The 16,307-nt window shown below is 38.0% G+C and overlaps 1 protein-coding gene across 2 annotated transcripts in view; it reads right to left on the reverse strand.

Moving 5' to 3' along the window:
- Window positions 1–257: 257 nt before the first annotated feature.
- PDE318 (P-loop containing nucleoside triphosphate hydrolases superfamily protein) overlaps window positions 258–16,307 on the reverse strand; it is a 201,633-nt gene continuing 185,583 nt past the window's right edge. For both annotated transcript variants that reach the window (XM_089830202.1, XM_089830198.1), the window contains exons 12-14: window positions 1,174–1,286; window positions 825–1,007; window positions 258–721 (exon numbers count right to left, since the gene is read on the reverse strand). In XM_089830202.1, coding sequence (XP_089686328.1) covers window positions 602–721; window positions 825–1,007; window positions 1,174–1,286 — 416 coding nt within the window. In that variant the 3' untranslated portion in view covers window positions 258–601. The remainder of the gene's footprint in view (window positions 722–824; window positions 1,008–1,173; window positions 1,287–16,307) is intronic.

The following is a 16,307-nucleotide window of genomic DNA, read 5'->3' on the forward strand; positions in this document are numbered from 1 at the left end:
AGAGCACATGCCAAGCATTTGAATTGGTAAGAGGGGAGTTAGGAACATCATAAGTAAACTTGAGCACCCTCATTATCTATACTATCACTACCTCATACTAAACAACCAACTAACGCCTTATAATGTTCAAAAAAATCTGTCATAAATATAATAAGAGTTCTACTTCTCAAGCCGCTTATTCCACTTATATTTGATAAATTAATTTGTTATAATACTCATCGAAATGAAACACTCTCAACAAATTTGAAGACAGATGCTAATTAAAAGTTGAGCTACTTGACTCTTATCAATTGAAATGGAACTGTAAGAGGAAAAGGCTTTCCTTGGTGGTCAGGTATTGTGATTAATCCAATGGGCCACACAGCTGATACGTCTTCCTATCTATATAAATGAGATAAAGATATTTTAAAAAGTGAACGGAATCGTCATCATTAAATAATTCATTTACAAATTTATACGGCTTAAAGTTTATGTGATGCACTTTGCATGCACATAATTTCTGTAGCATCTTATACATGTAACATATAACACCTCTAATACTTTGAATAGATTAGTACAAAAACAAGACTTATCAATCACGCTATATGAACAGTCAATGGGACTATTTAGATTCTAAACGAATTTCTTCTGAGATGTCATCTCCTTCATCGTGACAATTTGGTGACATGCTTTTAGTTTTGGATAACTGGCATAAAAGAATTTCGTGGACTTTGTGTTTTAGCTGCAACGTTAAAACAAAGAAAACAGAAGCTTCATCAAGCATTCGACACCTTGCCTGACTAGAAATTAAATGCAAAAACAGGATTATGAAAAATTTAAATCACCTCATCAATTCCTTGGTTGGTCTTGATAGAGACGTGGAGAGACCCCTGTGGTCCAACTAACTTGTAATTGTCCTCCGTGGTATGAGCAGCACTTGAAGAATTCAATAACAAATCAGCCTTGGAAACAACATCCATCCATACTCGATTCCCAAATCTTTCCCTCATTTCATTGTAAAGCATAAACTGCAGTCATTATCATTATCATGGACAGGTTACTAAAAGTATGATACAATTTATCTAGCAGCAGTAATTAGAATGGACTACAGGCAATAATTGGGTATGTTTAAATGAAGCTGAAAAATAAATTGTCATAAACCTTATATGCAAATTCACTGTGAAAATCACAAACCTGATTCGAAACAGATGTCCCACAATCACCAGAAAGATCGTGAACAAACAGTATTGCTGATGGTAGATGGGATAAAGCAGCAAGTGTCAACTTCTCCAAATTGTTTCTTTCACCTACAAATTTAGAACAATTATTTTTGCAATTGCTAAAACAGATATACACAACTACATTCATACTGGAGGCAACCATATCAAAATTGGAAAAAGTCAAAGAGAGTCTTGATCTTCTTGCAGTAATTTCCCATGTATGGTAACTAGTTCCTACAGACCCCATCTTCTAATATCACTCAATGTCTGGCAATGAGAATTCGAAGTCCTAACACAAAAAGTCTATAAGAAAAATTTCCTATGTAGCACGGAATAATGATGATTTGACAAAATGAAATGTACTCGCTTGTTTAAGTTGTTAACATTGCCCTTTAAAGAGCCCTTGCATGAAATAGCAATCCACTAATTTTTTTTCTAAAATTCATGTTTAATAAAGAGCTATTGATTCCACAAAAAGATTAGAAAAAAACAGCAGTTTATAGTATCACATATTAACCTAGCAAAGGAAATAATATGCAGCATTAATTTCATGCACAATGCCATTCACAGAAAAGTACTTTCAATATGACCAATTTGAGCAATAACATGGTTATTTAACACATGCTTGCATTGGTCTAAGAGAACAAGCTACTATACAAGTCCCCACCAGCTATGTTTGGCCACATGTTCCCAATAAGTAGAGTGCTGCATTACTTATGTTTGATCCACTCCCTTTTACTCTGATATGAAACATATGCAGACATGCGTGACATGTGCAGACACTGGGAACCCCTCTTAATTGTTCATTCAACACAGTGCTCTCTCCAACTATATTACATCTTCTAAACTAAACATCACCAAATAATCCACATCCTTTCTCACTTCCTGCTTTTTTCCTATTCTGTTTTACTAAGGGGTAAGAATTTATTCAACACAGAGACATACAAAGCAAGAAGGACCAACTGCCCAACAGGGAAGAGAGCACTACACAACCCTAACTGATCCGACATGTGAGACAATTTTAAAGGCGATCGCCCACTATCCACAATATTCCAATCTTGCATTTGATTAGAAGCCCATTAGACCAGACAGTTTGCTACTCCATTCCATTCTCTAGGAATGTGTATAAAAACTTTAACAGATTCCAAAGAGCCATACAACCTAAGAACCTGTCTAATAAAAAAAGCTAAATGCCAACTGACATCATCCAATCAGTGCTCATTCAGTAAAGTCACCACCACCTGAAAATTAGATTCACCAAAAATCCTTTTCCAACCAAGAACACAACTAAATTTATAGCAATACCAGCATGACCAAGATTCCCTTGAGGAAGAACTAGCAATACTAATTGTTAAAACTCCATAAAGCAGAGGGATCCAACAAGCCATTATGATAACTAATGATGCCCAAGCCATTATGATAACTAATGATGCCCAAGAATAAGACACTTCAACCATCCAACATCCAAGGTCTTCATAAAATAACGGGACTGATTGAATGAGGTCTTTCAGCCACTGAGCATATGTAACATCAATGATCAAACACTGATAGAGATGACAATTTAAGATATAAATAATCATCACAGGTATATATAGGGACAATCTAAAGGCTTTCTTTAATGTAACCCACAACAAACACATTGCCTTGGCAAGATTACTAGGTGTTTTAAATACTACTACTATATTGATGAAAAATTGATTGTTAATAAATGCCATATTTCGTCTTCAACAAACCTGGAAGTTACATTTAGTTAAGTTTTTTGTGCAGCACAGTATGTTGGTTTCATAAATATGGGACAGGTAATGTTTAATAAAAGAATTCTGGTTTAAACTTGAATATTTTATCTTCTTTGGTAGGATCTTTTGGGATGATCTGATTCCTTCGCCTAAATCTGCCCTAAAAATCTGAATTTTTTTTAATTTTGTTTACAGATATTGATACTGAATCACTAATAGACATACGTTTCAAACTTTCATGGATCTTCATCTTAGATTCTTACATACATTTATGATTTGATGTCTTATGGATCTTCATCTTACATACATTCTATGATTTGAATCATTATGATCATTTGATTTCTATTTACTTCAGCTAGCTTACAATTTACATTTTACATAACATAGTTACGTATGTGATGGATTTTATGTTCCATGTTTATGTATGTTAAGTTTTAACTTCTATTTGATGATGTTATAGTGTGTTCAAGTTATATTCAATAAAAGGTGCATGAAATAAGTTTTAAATTCTTAAAATCTCTAAATTTAAAGGGTTTTTTCAAATTTGTCGATTCATGGGCAATTCATGGCTGATTCTCGATTCGATTCGGCCTTGTCGATTCCGATCCAATTCCGATTCTCGTTACTTTGCACCATGCAGCTCATCCAACAATTCATCGATCCTGGGAATAGGGTATCTTTTTTTTATTGTCTTCTTATTCAGCGCACGGTAGTCCACACACATGCACATCATTCCATCCTTTTTAACCAAAACCACTGATGATAGAAAAGGGCTAGAGCTGGGACAGCTCCATCCTTTCTTAGCAGCTCCTAAATCGTCTTCTTGATCTCATCTTTGAATTTCTTGGGGTGACAGTATGGCATGGTGATAACTAGTTTGGGGCCAACTTCCAACTCGATGATATGTTCAAACCTGCAATGGGGGGGTATGCCGGGAGAAATATCTATAAAACTTAATCATAGGTACTCAAAATATTGTGAAGATCATCATCATGGTGGGGTGTCTTTTGTCTTTTTATAGGTTCCACCAAAACGAAACAATGTGCAGCCCATGCAATGTCATCATGCCGAAAAGTTGCCTCCATCAGCTGTGTTGAAACTTCCTTCAGTCCCTCATTGGCTATTCCACAGAGAACAACCTTACTCCCATCGACAACAAAAGTGAAGTCCATCTATTTGAAGCTCTTAGTGTATTTCTCAAGTGTCTCCATCCACTATATGCCCAGAATAACCTCCATATCATCTAGGTCCACTATAAAGAAATCCTCTGTCACAGTGTGGTTAGCCATGGTGATACTCTGTTGGGGAACAAGGTGCATACAGGGTATAAGTGTCCCTCCGGCAACCTTGACCTAGAATCCCGCGTGCATCTCAGTAGGTAGACCTCTTCGTTTCACCAAAGATGAGTTTATGAAGTTTAGAGTGGCTCCGCTATCAAGCATCACCATGACCCTTTGTCCTTGAGAGGTTCCCGATACACAAAATACCATACATCTCGGACTCTTGGCTAGGGCGATGGTTCCTCCACGTTGTACCAATGCTGCAATTATCTCTGTACAGTTTAGATTAACTATTTTGGTGTCCTCGTGGGGATGGTCGTCTTCTGTAGGTAGATCCTCCTGATTGTCCTTATCATTGGATACAACTTCAATGTAGTGTACTTTTCCTTTGCCGAGGCATATGTGCCCAGGTCCCCACGGTCCCTTGCAATTGAAGCATAATTTCTTCCTTCGTAGCTCTAGTCTGGTAGCTTCGTCCAACGAAGGCTTCTTCGACAAAGGCTTGTTAACTTTGTCCTTTGGAAATACTGGTAGTATGGAGTGAGTAACCTCGTGAGGATGACATCTGTTGGTCTGACTTTTTGTGTAGTAAAAATTTTCAGTTAAATCATAGAAAAGTCAAATGTTCTATGCCTAAGTGAAGCATAGGGTTTTGGATAAACCATCCATAAGAAATAATCGCCATATAAACCCTATATCATCTCTATTCATAAATTGTCGGGCGCGAAATTTTGAATTTTCAATAGAGACGAATATGCTGTCATATTCCTTTTCCTTTCTCCCGGGTTACCTTTCTTCCTATTTGTCCCAACCGTCGGATCCGATTAGATCTACCGTTGGCGTTACCTCGCTATGAAGAGTTGCATGCTCATTAAGTATAGCGAGATAACGAGTATTGAGTATTTTAAGCGGTGGGACCGTAAAGTGAAGATGCGGCGATCGGAGATTTGCTTATTAAATGTTTTATTGTGCAGGTACACTTTGCAATTCACCATCCAAAAAAGGATAGGGACCCACTAGAATATCTGACATCAGAGCCGGAATGTTGGTTTTTCAGGACGTTCCGCCACCTCGCTATCGGAAAATTCAGACACTTCACCGTTAGCGAAGTAGCGAGGCCACGTGAAAATCTGAAAATAATGACATTGCATCTTGCTTGTATCATAATTACACCAGGTGGCATGACCAGTCATAAATACCGTTGTCAGAATCAATTTTAATTAACAGAAGTAATTACTAGATAACCCTTGCATTTTCCGGCACGGAATCCTTTTAAGTGCCGGAGCTCGCTACCTCGCTATCAGAAAATTCAGGTGCTTCACCGTTAGCGAGTTAGCGAGGCCCCGTGAAATGGTAAAAGATCGGCAAGATCTTTGATGACATGGAATGACAGGTAACTATGATAAATTTTGACATGTGCCAACTATGCAGAGATCCGATTCTCATTAATACCTATCTGACTGAATGTACAAAAAAATCTTGAACGTCAGTTTGAAGTGGATCAACGGAGCTCGCTACCTCGCTATGACAAGTTGCATGCTTGTTAAGCCATGCGACATAGCAAATATAAATCAGGAGATCTTGTGTTTTTTTCTTCACTTTTGATTTGGTAAGTGATCAACGGCTGTCGTTTCCTCGCTATGAAGAGTTGCAAGGGAGATAATTATAGCGACATAGCGAGTTGGGCCCGCCGCCTTCTTTCTTAAGAAGCCCTGTAGCGTATCTTTCGATCATTTCTTGATTTGATCAACGATTGTCGCCGCTTCGCCATGGCAAGGTGCTTGTTCTTTATGCATAACGAAGTAGCGACATGCTGACACGTGTTCTCCGTCGTCAGTGGGTCCAAATATAAGCGCCATCAAAAGAAAGAATTCTGTACGTGGCAAGTTCTCATTGGGTAAAATAACTGACATGGCAAATATAACTCCTAGTTGTTCTCTCTGTACCGCGTGATCGTAGGATTTTTGAAGATCGACAGCGCAGTTTTAAATGCAAAATGTAGTGCCACTCTCTGTATTAATTAGACAAGAAAGCTTCGTCCGTGAGGAAAAACAGAGTATAATACAGAGAGATTTCATCAGTTTCATTTCACGCGAGAAAAGATTTGGAGCCATTCTTGTGCAGAAGCGATTACTGAAAGAAAAGTGTGCCAAGGTTTGATAAAAAATTGTCAAGTTGTCTGTTCGCGAAAAATTTGCAGGAATATAGAGGAGAATTGAGACAGAATTCAAGTAAGTAAAACTACCATCATCTTCGTGAGCTTTTAAGTTTTAAAAAGATAGCCCAAGATGCCTCCGAAGAAGGGATTTACAGGTGCAATAAACTACCTGGATAGAAATGTGCATGATGATTTGCTTGAATTACTTCCTGAGTCTACTGTAGAAACGGTGCAAGTTAAGAGGTTAACCTCACTGAACCCTAGGCTAAGGATAGCTGATGGATTGTATGATAAGGGTAATTGGGTCCGGGATGCTCAAACTTCTCAAACTGGTTTGAGTTTATTCAAAAAATGGTTTGCGAAAAGGAAGTTATATGCCCCTCATTCCAATATATGGAATTTTGATCTTGGGAAGCTTGTTGTCCCCAACTTGTTTATGGATTTTGACCTGCTTGAAGCTATAGCAAAAAACTATGACCAAGCCACTAAGGTAGTGAGAAGAATGGATGGTGAGGCTTTAGTTACCATCAGTCCCGAGGAGATTAGGAAGGTTTTCAGTCTGGGACCTCTCACCATGTATCATGTGCCCATTAATTTGATAGATTTAGAAAAAGAATATATATCCAAGAGGGATGTAGTTAGACAGGGTGCACTGAAAGCCCACATAGGCCGGATTGGAGGCCTCCCAACCATAACATCATCTTCCAAAGAACCATTCAAGAAATCATGTTTTAATGCCACGGCAGTAGAGATATATAGGACCCTGTGCAGAGTCTTCGGAGAGGGCGAAGAAGATTTTATTCCGGTGAGCTTCATGTATATGATCACCCAAATCTCCTCTTTTGGTATGGAAATAATTTTTGATTTTGCATCTTACTTGGTAAATGAGATTCACCAGGGATTGGTGGGGATTGCAAAGGGCAAGGTGGAAAAGGTTTGGGGTCAGTACTCCTTATTGATGCATATGTTTCTTTTTAAAGGGGCCACTTATTTTGGTAAAGAAATGGTTTTAAATAGAGAACAAGAGGGGGAGGCACTGCCAGTCCAATTATGGAGTGCAGACATGACCTGGGAAGCAGAAAATGCTAGCTTCGTTAGATTTGATAGGCACTTTGCCTTCAAACTAAGATGCCTCATATTGAGTGATAATCCCAGAATCCCTAAGGCATTAATGCACCTTGTTAGGCCTATGGACAAACCCCATAATCTAAAAGTTTCACATAATTGGGGAGATATTATCCCATATTCAGTCTCAACTGTCATCAGGGTCTATGGATTCAAAGGAACACCCCATGTGTTACCCTATCAGGTACCTTTAAAGGTAGGGATAGCTGAATTTTTGTGGCAGTTGGGAGGAGTGGAGGAGACCTTTTTGCACAAAAGGGGGACAGGATCAATTTTTCCTACTTGTACTATAGCCCACCAGTTTGTGATAACTAAAGAAGGGTGGGTCTTTCTCCATAAAATTTTGGATCAATATAAGATGGCAGTGTCTCACTCTCGTTTTTGTGATACAGAAGGTTTCTTTAACTCTGCCCTTAGATTTAGAATCAAGCTTCGTCCAGTTCAGCATGAATTCTATTTTCCTGAAGATATAATAAGAAATGAATATTCTCTCCATGAGCAAGAAATAAAGAAAGAAAAATGGAGAGTCTATTCAAAAGTTTTGGAATTCATTAATTGTTTTGACAAAGATTACAGTCCTCTTAGTAATGCTGCAACCAATGCAGATAAAATAAATAAGCTCATGAATACTTTCTCTGAGATAATGGAAGTAATGAATGAGAAGAAACAGCATTTTATTAATTCTTTTCCAGATAAAGCCAGAGAAATTATGAGAAAATTGGGTTTCACCCCCAACATTGGAATAGGTCCACTGGTGGTACGAAAGAAGACAGAATATACTATTGTTCGACAGCAGGTGCCCGTTGTACATAAAGAAAAACAGATAGTTGAATCCACCAGCACTGTCCTGGAAGAAAGACCCCCTGAACCTTCTCTCAAAAGAAGAAGAATAATAAGGGAGGAAGAATCCCCTGATGAAAGTTACTCACCTTCTCAAACCCCAATAAGAATTGAGGAAGAACAGCTCACCAATGAGCAATTCGAACAAATGGGGTCACAAAGAGATTTTTGTTACACAAGCAGAAATTGATAAAGGGAACCCCCAGGAACCCCCTGTGCCAAGTTTTGAATTAACTATAGCAGATTTCAGAGGAAGGGAATTGGACCCTGTTTTGGAACAAGCCAGTCAGCATTTTTTGTCTGATAACAATTTTGTAAGATCTAGGGCCTTCCATCAGTTTGCGTGGAGGGTAAACATGCACATTTTTGAGCAAAGATGTAAGAATATGAAAACAGAACATCCAGAAATGGATGAGACCTCCATTCAAAATCAAATAAAGGAACAAATGGTGCAAGAGTTCCAAAATATAACCCCTGATGAGGGAAGACAGATGGTAAAAAATGCTAATGTTTTGTTATTGCCCAATTGGGACATTGCTGACGCATTAATTTTTAATTCTGTTTCAAATAATTTAGGACTCCAGGATCCAAATAAAGAGGAATTCTTGGGTACAGCATTCAGCAATGATCAAGCTGCCCTTGTTATGTGGTCCCTGAGAAGAGGATCCAGAACTACTTCATCACAGCCTGATGATTCAGGATTAACAGGGAGTATCATTGTAAAGAGAGTTGCTGATACTTCAAATGTACAGGCAGCCCACATGAATGTGGATTATTCTAAATTTGCCTTCGCTACTGCGGAAAGAGAAGAGAGGGAAATGATTGATATGCATAATAAATATGAAATAGTGGTGGATGCCTATAACCAAGAGGTAAAAAGGAGAATTGAGTTGGAAAACAGGGTATCTCAATTAGAGAAGGTACTTGGAAAAAGGAAAGTGGGAGAATCCAGTACACTGAGAATTGCATATCCTCCACAGTCATCTGTGGGATTAACCCCTATTATTGAGATACCTGACACCCCTGAAAGACCCCAATTCTATACTGCAGAGGAATTTGAAGCAGAAAAAACCAAATTACACGAGTGGCAGATAGAATTTAGAAATCAGCAGGAAGAGAAATGGAGGCAGGGTGTGACATATTTGAGGGACAAAATACAATGGTCAACTTTTTATGATCAGTTGACAAGGATTGTAACCCTCATGGATGAGTTGAATAAAGAAAAGGATGGACTAGATTCTCTTGCACAGAAATGGAGACAGAGAAACAATGATGTTACAATTATTTGTATATCTACAGTCCAAATGCCTTATCATCAGGTTGAAAGGATTTTTGATTTATTGAATCAATTAGATAATTTTGAGAATAAAAGAGATTCTTTACGGAGAAAATTGATACTCTGTTTTTCAAAATATCTTGCTGAAAAATTCACCCTATTTCCTTGTGCTTTAGAATCTGTTGATACAGTAAAGGAAAAAGAAAAATGGAAAAAGGAAATGGATGAATTATTCGATAACAGAATAACAAACATCATCAGTGAGACTGGCCATTGGTTTTGGGCAAAGACAAATGAGGAGCTGGTAAAAGTACAATTATATTATGCTGATATGAGAAAAGAATTCGATGATTTAGAGGAAAATGCCAATTCTTTAATAAAGATACAAAGAGAAACCCTAAGTTTTGATTGGCCAGACGATGATACTTTTAATAGATGGAAAAATCAGTTTAGTGAGCAGATGTCAGGAGACGAGGACGAAGAAGATGTAAGAGTAATAGTTACTTTTGTAATCAGCAATGATGACATAGAAAATCCCCAGGTTAAAGTGAGTTTGCAGGTAACAGAAGATGATACATCACTTACAGACCTTATGGGTATGTACTCTGAAGATGAAGAATGATTGTGAGATCAGATCACAACAACCAAGAAGCATAACAGAAAGGGACCCGCCAAGAATTGTTGTTGTAATTAACCTTTCTGTTATTTTTGTTTTTGTCTTTCTAAAGAAGGACACCTGTCACCTTCTTTAGCGTGAAGCTTGTTGCATCTCACACTATTTAAGTGAGATCCCAAGGCTAAAGAATGGTCCGAATTCTATTTTTACTAAGTATTGTGCTTAGTTCTGTTTTTGGTCCAAACATTTTGGGAAGGAAATTTGTAGTATACTTTTCTGTCAAAATTTCTGAGATATAGATGAATGTAGAAAGAACTGTGCTTCTTCTTTGAAGGTCTTTCTGGGTCTATTGTAAAGGATATGCCATTTTCAAAGGAAATGAATACAAATTATGAACTGTCCCCATATCTGTTCTTTTCTGAATTTTGTCTCCTTTTAAATACTTAGCTACCTTGATGTTGTGTGAGTAAAAGCTTATGCAATTGATTGCAATATAGTAAGGTTGTACATCCATTTGTTATTGCTGTTAATTCAATGGATTAAATAAAGGCTCTGATGAATGTGATGAGGTTGCTTAGGTGTTAAAAAGGATTTTTGAATGATAAATTCTGGTAAGAATTGCTGATAAGAATTTGTTGCAAAGCAACAAATTAGATCTAAGAATTTACTTGACTCTGAATCCCCAATGGATTAGGCACTGATCGAAAGTATTTCAGCCAAAAGAGAAGTATATTATGACTGGTTTTTTCAAAGTACATCATAAAATCAATTTTTACTTATATTTCCTGTAAGATGTTCAAAGTTGGCCAACACTTGCCTGCATGGATTGTTTTAGCTTCATTTAGCCATTGCTGTTGGAAACATCTGCAGAGCTATAGAAGATTTCTTGGCCATATCTGTTCAAGGGATGTGTTTATCAATTCGGTAAGATTTACGTATATGTTTGAGGATTTAGAGATGAGAATCAAAATGAAACTAAGAATAATTCTCATACAATTGTTCCATCTTTGAACCATCCTCGGGTACACCCGCCCTGGTTTTGACAGAGCCAAAAGAGTAGAAAACCATCTAAGGTTTTGTTGGAGTTGGGTCCTAGTACTTTGCATATGCAAGTGATAATGAGAATTGGCTATTCTTTAGGTTGTGTATGTGCTGATATCTAGGTATTAAGCCTTTTGTCACCTAGTAGTTTTAGCACTGTTAACATCATAACAAAACACCAACAAAATGGCGACTTCGCTGGGGAACTGTCTAACACATCTGTAAAAAGTACTGCAGTTGTCTTTAGCCTTACTGAGTACGTATGTGTCGTGTGATCTTTATTTTGCCCGTAGCTATAAGGGAATCTTTAGTGTCAAAATTTGAGAATTTAAACAAGATATAACCCAAGTACCATTGCTACACACTGACGCATCCAGCTTATCCAAGTGTCTTATCTAACAAGCAAGAGTTGCAGTCTTACAACATCAGTGATTGGTCTCTTTGTGCCGTATTTTTGTTCCTATTTGTGTATTGTTTTCTTTCTGTCAGTAAGAGTGTTATTATATTTTCCCGAAAGAGGGTGGCGACTCAGTCAAGGTTTTGAAGCTAGTGCTTATTGTAACAAAAGAAGAATATGGCTGACAAGAGAAAGAACACAAGGGCTTACATGAGAGCCAATCCCGATGTATCAATGTATACTGATTTACCCCAAGGTGGTAGGAAAAACCAAAATAAGAAAAGAATAGATCCAAATCCTACTTGGAAGCCTAGAGGTAATGCCTCTGTAAATTCCCATTATCAACCGATAATAGCAAGAGAGTCATCTTCGCTTAGCTCTGAATCCAAAAATACAAGACTCTTAGGAGGTATTTTCAGTACCCCATTACCAGATCAGAGAGTTTTTCAAGACAAAGACGTATCTACTATGGGAATTGCTTCACTAAGACCAGAGCCTGTAGCAGATATAAATTGTAGGCTAGGATTTAGGAGTTCATTTGATACCCCTTTTAATCCCAGAGTAGCCCCGTATATGGAACCAAACCTTATAGATCTAGATGACCCTGCTGATTCCGAGGCAACCTCTGCTGATTCTAAAGAAGTGCAATCTGAAATAGGATTTTTGAAGAAATGGATTGCTGAGGAAGAAGCTAAACGCATCCGTCTTGAAAAGGAGAGGGAGCGAGCCACTTTGGATGCAATAATAGAAAGAGATACTCTGCTAAGAAGGATGGCTGCTTTGAAAGAGCAAAATAAAAAATTAGAAGAGAATACCCCCACTCTCCATCAGGACGTCTTTGGAGATGTTGATAATCTAAGAGCTAAAGTTCAACAATAGGAGAAACGCCTAAATCAAAGGCAAGAACCAATTATTGCTCAAGTTCAAGCTTATAAACCCATTCAAGTTGATCCAATAGAGCCCACTGGAACAGTTCCAGATAAAGGGAAAGGCAAGGCTATAGGAATCCAAATAAATGAGCCTCAAGCCATACCGAGCAAACCTATACAACCCTCCATATCAAAATTAGATCTAGACCTAGAGAAGGCTCGAAAGGAGAGGGAAGACCTTGCAAAAGAACTTGAGAAGGTTGAAAATGAAGCTCAGGCCGCAGAAACCAGAAGGAAAATCCAATTCATAAAGTCTAATTCTGCATTGAATTCATGGCCTAGTTTGTCTATCCCACCTACAAATCCTGCACCAGTTAGTGGTCCCATAATCCCGACTCAGAAAGTACCCCAATTTGCTCCTACCTCATCTCCCAATATTGGCACTCAAGTCCCATTTGTCCCACCACAGCTGTCCCAAGCTGCTCTCCTAAGTCAAGCTAATGCAGCTAGTACCTCTAATGTTCCTGGTTTCCAGAAGAAACCTATATACCTCGAAAAATATAGACAAATATCATTTGTCAGTATTCCTGGTGCCCCCCATCCCATATCTTTTGATTTAAGGGATAAAGTGGTTAAGTTTTCTGGAAATAATGCTGTTACTGGTGAAGAACATTTGAGAATTTTCATTGACATGCTCAATGATTATGAAGTTGAACATGAGGACATGGTGATGAAATTATTTGTGCATTCACTCACAGAGGATGCAAGGGATTGGTTCAGGAGGTTGCCTGATGATAGTATTACTTCATGGAGTGATTTGGAGAAATTGTTCAAAGAGCAATATGGGGACAATACTAATGCAGGATTCATGTTGAATGAGTTCAACAATATCAAGAAGAATCCAAATGAATCCACATTTGATTTCAATGTAAGATTTCAGAAAGGGATGTACAAACTATTTCAGTTTATGCGGTTAAATGAAGACGTCTGTCTCACAACCTATTTCAATGCTTTTGATAGCAAAATGGCCTACCAACTGAGAGATAAGAATCCTAAAACTTTAAGAGATGCCTATAGAGTTGCAATGAATATAGAAAATAATAGAAAGGCCTCTGGCAAATTAGGGAGGAGGGATGATCCTAAGCTTTTCAATCCTAAGAATAATAATAAAAGGGAGGGTGACAGAACTCCCATAGGAAAAAAGCCTGAAGAACCTACTATAGGCCATGTTTTAGAAATGCTCAAGAAGATGAATCCCACTATTTTCAATAAGACAAATGTTACTGAGAGAACCCCTATGAATAACAACAATTTCAATAGACAGCCTAGGATGCAGAATTACCCTTACACCACTCAGTGGAAAGATGGTAAACCAGTTCCCAACCAGACCCAAAATATGAAAGATAAGGGTACCCCAGACCCCCTGCAAAGGAATACTGTAAATATGAATGATGATGTACCTTGGTGCATTATATGCCAATCACCTCATTCTGCTGATTATTGTGTTGTTGCCCAGTCGTTCGCCCAAGCTCAAGGAGTGCAAGTAGAAGAAGAAACGGAAGAGAAAAACCATGATGATATAAGCTACAATATGGTGAACACATTTGATGATCTAATAGATTCTGATTCAGAAGAACCTGAGAATGATGTTACCAGCCAGAGAATTGCTTACCAGTTACATCATCAGCAAATATTTTCAGATGATGAAAAGAATGATACAGATAAGGTATGCAATACATTTTCTGACGTAGGTCTCACAAACCTAAGAATCCCCTCCAAGGAGGAAATTGATAGAATTACAGCCGAGATGATTTCACAAGTCCATAGTAATTACAATTTGAGAAATAGAGCAATAAATAATGATGCAGGAAGGCCATCTAGTGTGTTCATCAAAGACACCACTCATAAGACAAATGATCAACACAAGAAAGTCAGTATAGATGTGCCTGAGATCAAGGAGAACAAGGGTCAGAAATGGGAACCAAAGAAGAAGGTTCAATTTTAGATAGGTGAAGCAACAAAGACAGTAGTGCAACCAGAGAAATCAGAACCGGATGTTGTCAAGCAAAAAGTGGTGCCCACTACTCAAAAGACTCCGATTCCAGGTACTATTGTAAAACCTACTGTGGTTGAACCTGTTGATATGATTGCCATGTTATCTCAAATTACTGTGAAAGTACCCTTGTCTGAGCTTTTTAGAATTGAAGAGCATAAGAATAAGGCTTTGTCATGGTTGGGTGGAATAGCAAACAAGAATAGTATTGATGATCAAGCTGTAGCCCAACAGACCCCATTAATAATAGAGGACAATGGTATTATATCCCAGATTCTTCAAATGTTTTTAGATGATTCATCAGTTGCGTTCATAGAAGATATTGATCCTTTTTTCCTTAGTCTAATCATAAAAGGGAAAACCTTGAAAAATTGTATGATAGACTCTGGAGCTTCCAACACTATAATGCCTTTCAAAGTAATGGAAGCCCTAGGATTGAAGGTGGATACTAAGCAAGGTAGATGCCGAGGGATGGATGCTAGAGAGGTTCCAGTAATAGGTACTATAAATGCCTTACCATTCAAACTGGCTGCATTTCCTGAGGTAGAATTAACCATGTCTGTCCTTGTAGTGGATATACCCCCACACTACGGGATGCTACTTTCCAGAAAATGGAGTGCTGCCATGGGGGGAAGCCTACAATGTGACCTTACTTATGCCACCTTCCATATAGGGGACAAAGTTGTCAGGGTAAATAGGGAACCAAGGGTTAACCACATCTTAGGTGAAGAAATTGACAAAGATACCACTTGTTTCCTAGACACTGGGATTAATGCTTTCAGGGCTGAATTAATTATTCAGGAAGTGGAAAACTTGCCTGCTATCATTGAAAATGAGGTTGAATGTTGCATGAATTCACCAAAATTATGGACAATGTTCTTTGATGGGGCTAGTTCTAAAGAGGGTGCAGGGGCAGGTGTAGTCTTTGTGTCCCCTGAAAATAACACCTTCAGGTATTCATTCACCTTGAAGTTTGCCTGCACTAATAACATCGCTGAATATGAAGCATTGCTGCTAGGACTCAAAGTGGCCACACACCACAAAATTAAGAAATTGTGTGTCATAGGGGATTCTGAATTGATCATCTCTCAGATCAAAGGAACCTACTCCTCAAAAAATAGGAGATTAAAACAATATGAAAACGCAGTCTGGGATCAAATAGAATTCTTTGATGCATTTGGGATCTCGTGGAGAGATAGGACCCAGAATAAAATGGCTGATCTTCTGGCCAATGTAGCTATCAAACCAAAAGAAATATCATTTGCAGGAATCTCCCAGATTGAGGTCCAAAACAGACCTTCTATACCTAACAACATTGAAAATTGGTAGGTGTTTGAAGATGACAAAGATATTACAAATTTTTTGCTAAATGAAGACAAATAACATGGTCAGGAGATGGACTGCAATGGACTGATTGAAACCATAAATGGGAAAGAAACCATTTTTGGTCAAGAAATCATGCAATTAAAAACAAATAAGATGCCTAAGGGGTTGGTAGTCTTGGAGAATATTTTTGATAACCAAGACAAAGTAAAATCGGGAGTAAATGACCCCAAACCCCAGGAGCTAGAAGAAATGAATTTGGGAACGGATGAATTCCCTAAAAGGGTTTACATCGGCCAAGATCTGCCTGTTCAAATCAGAAAAGCATTGATTGACCTACTTAGAAAGTACAGGCATGTTTTTGCTTGGTCATATGATGACCTTAAAGCTTACA

Source organism: Cupressus sempervirens, chromosome 1 (genome assembly GCF_028749045.1).
Source record: "Cupressus sempervirens isolate cs-2001-9-10 chromosome 1, ASM2874904v1, whole genome shotgun sequence".
In the NCBI taxonomy this organism is placed as follows: Eukaryota; Viridiplantae; Streptophyta; class Pinopsida; order Cupressales; family Cupressaceae; genus Cupressus; species Cupressus sempervirens.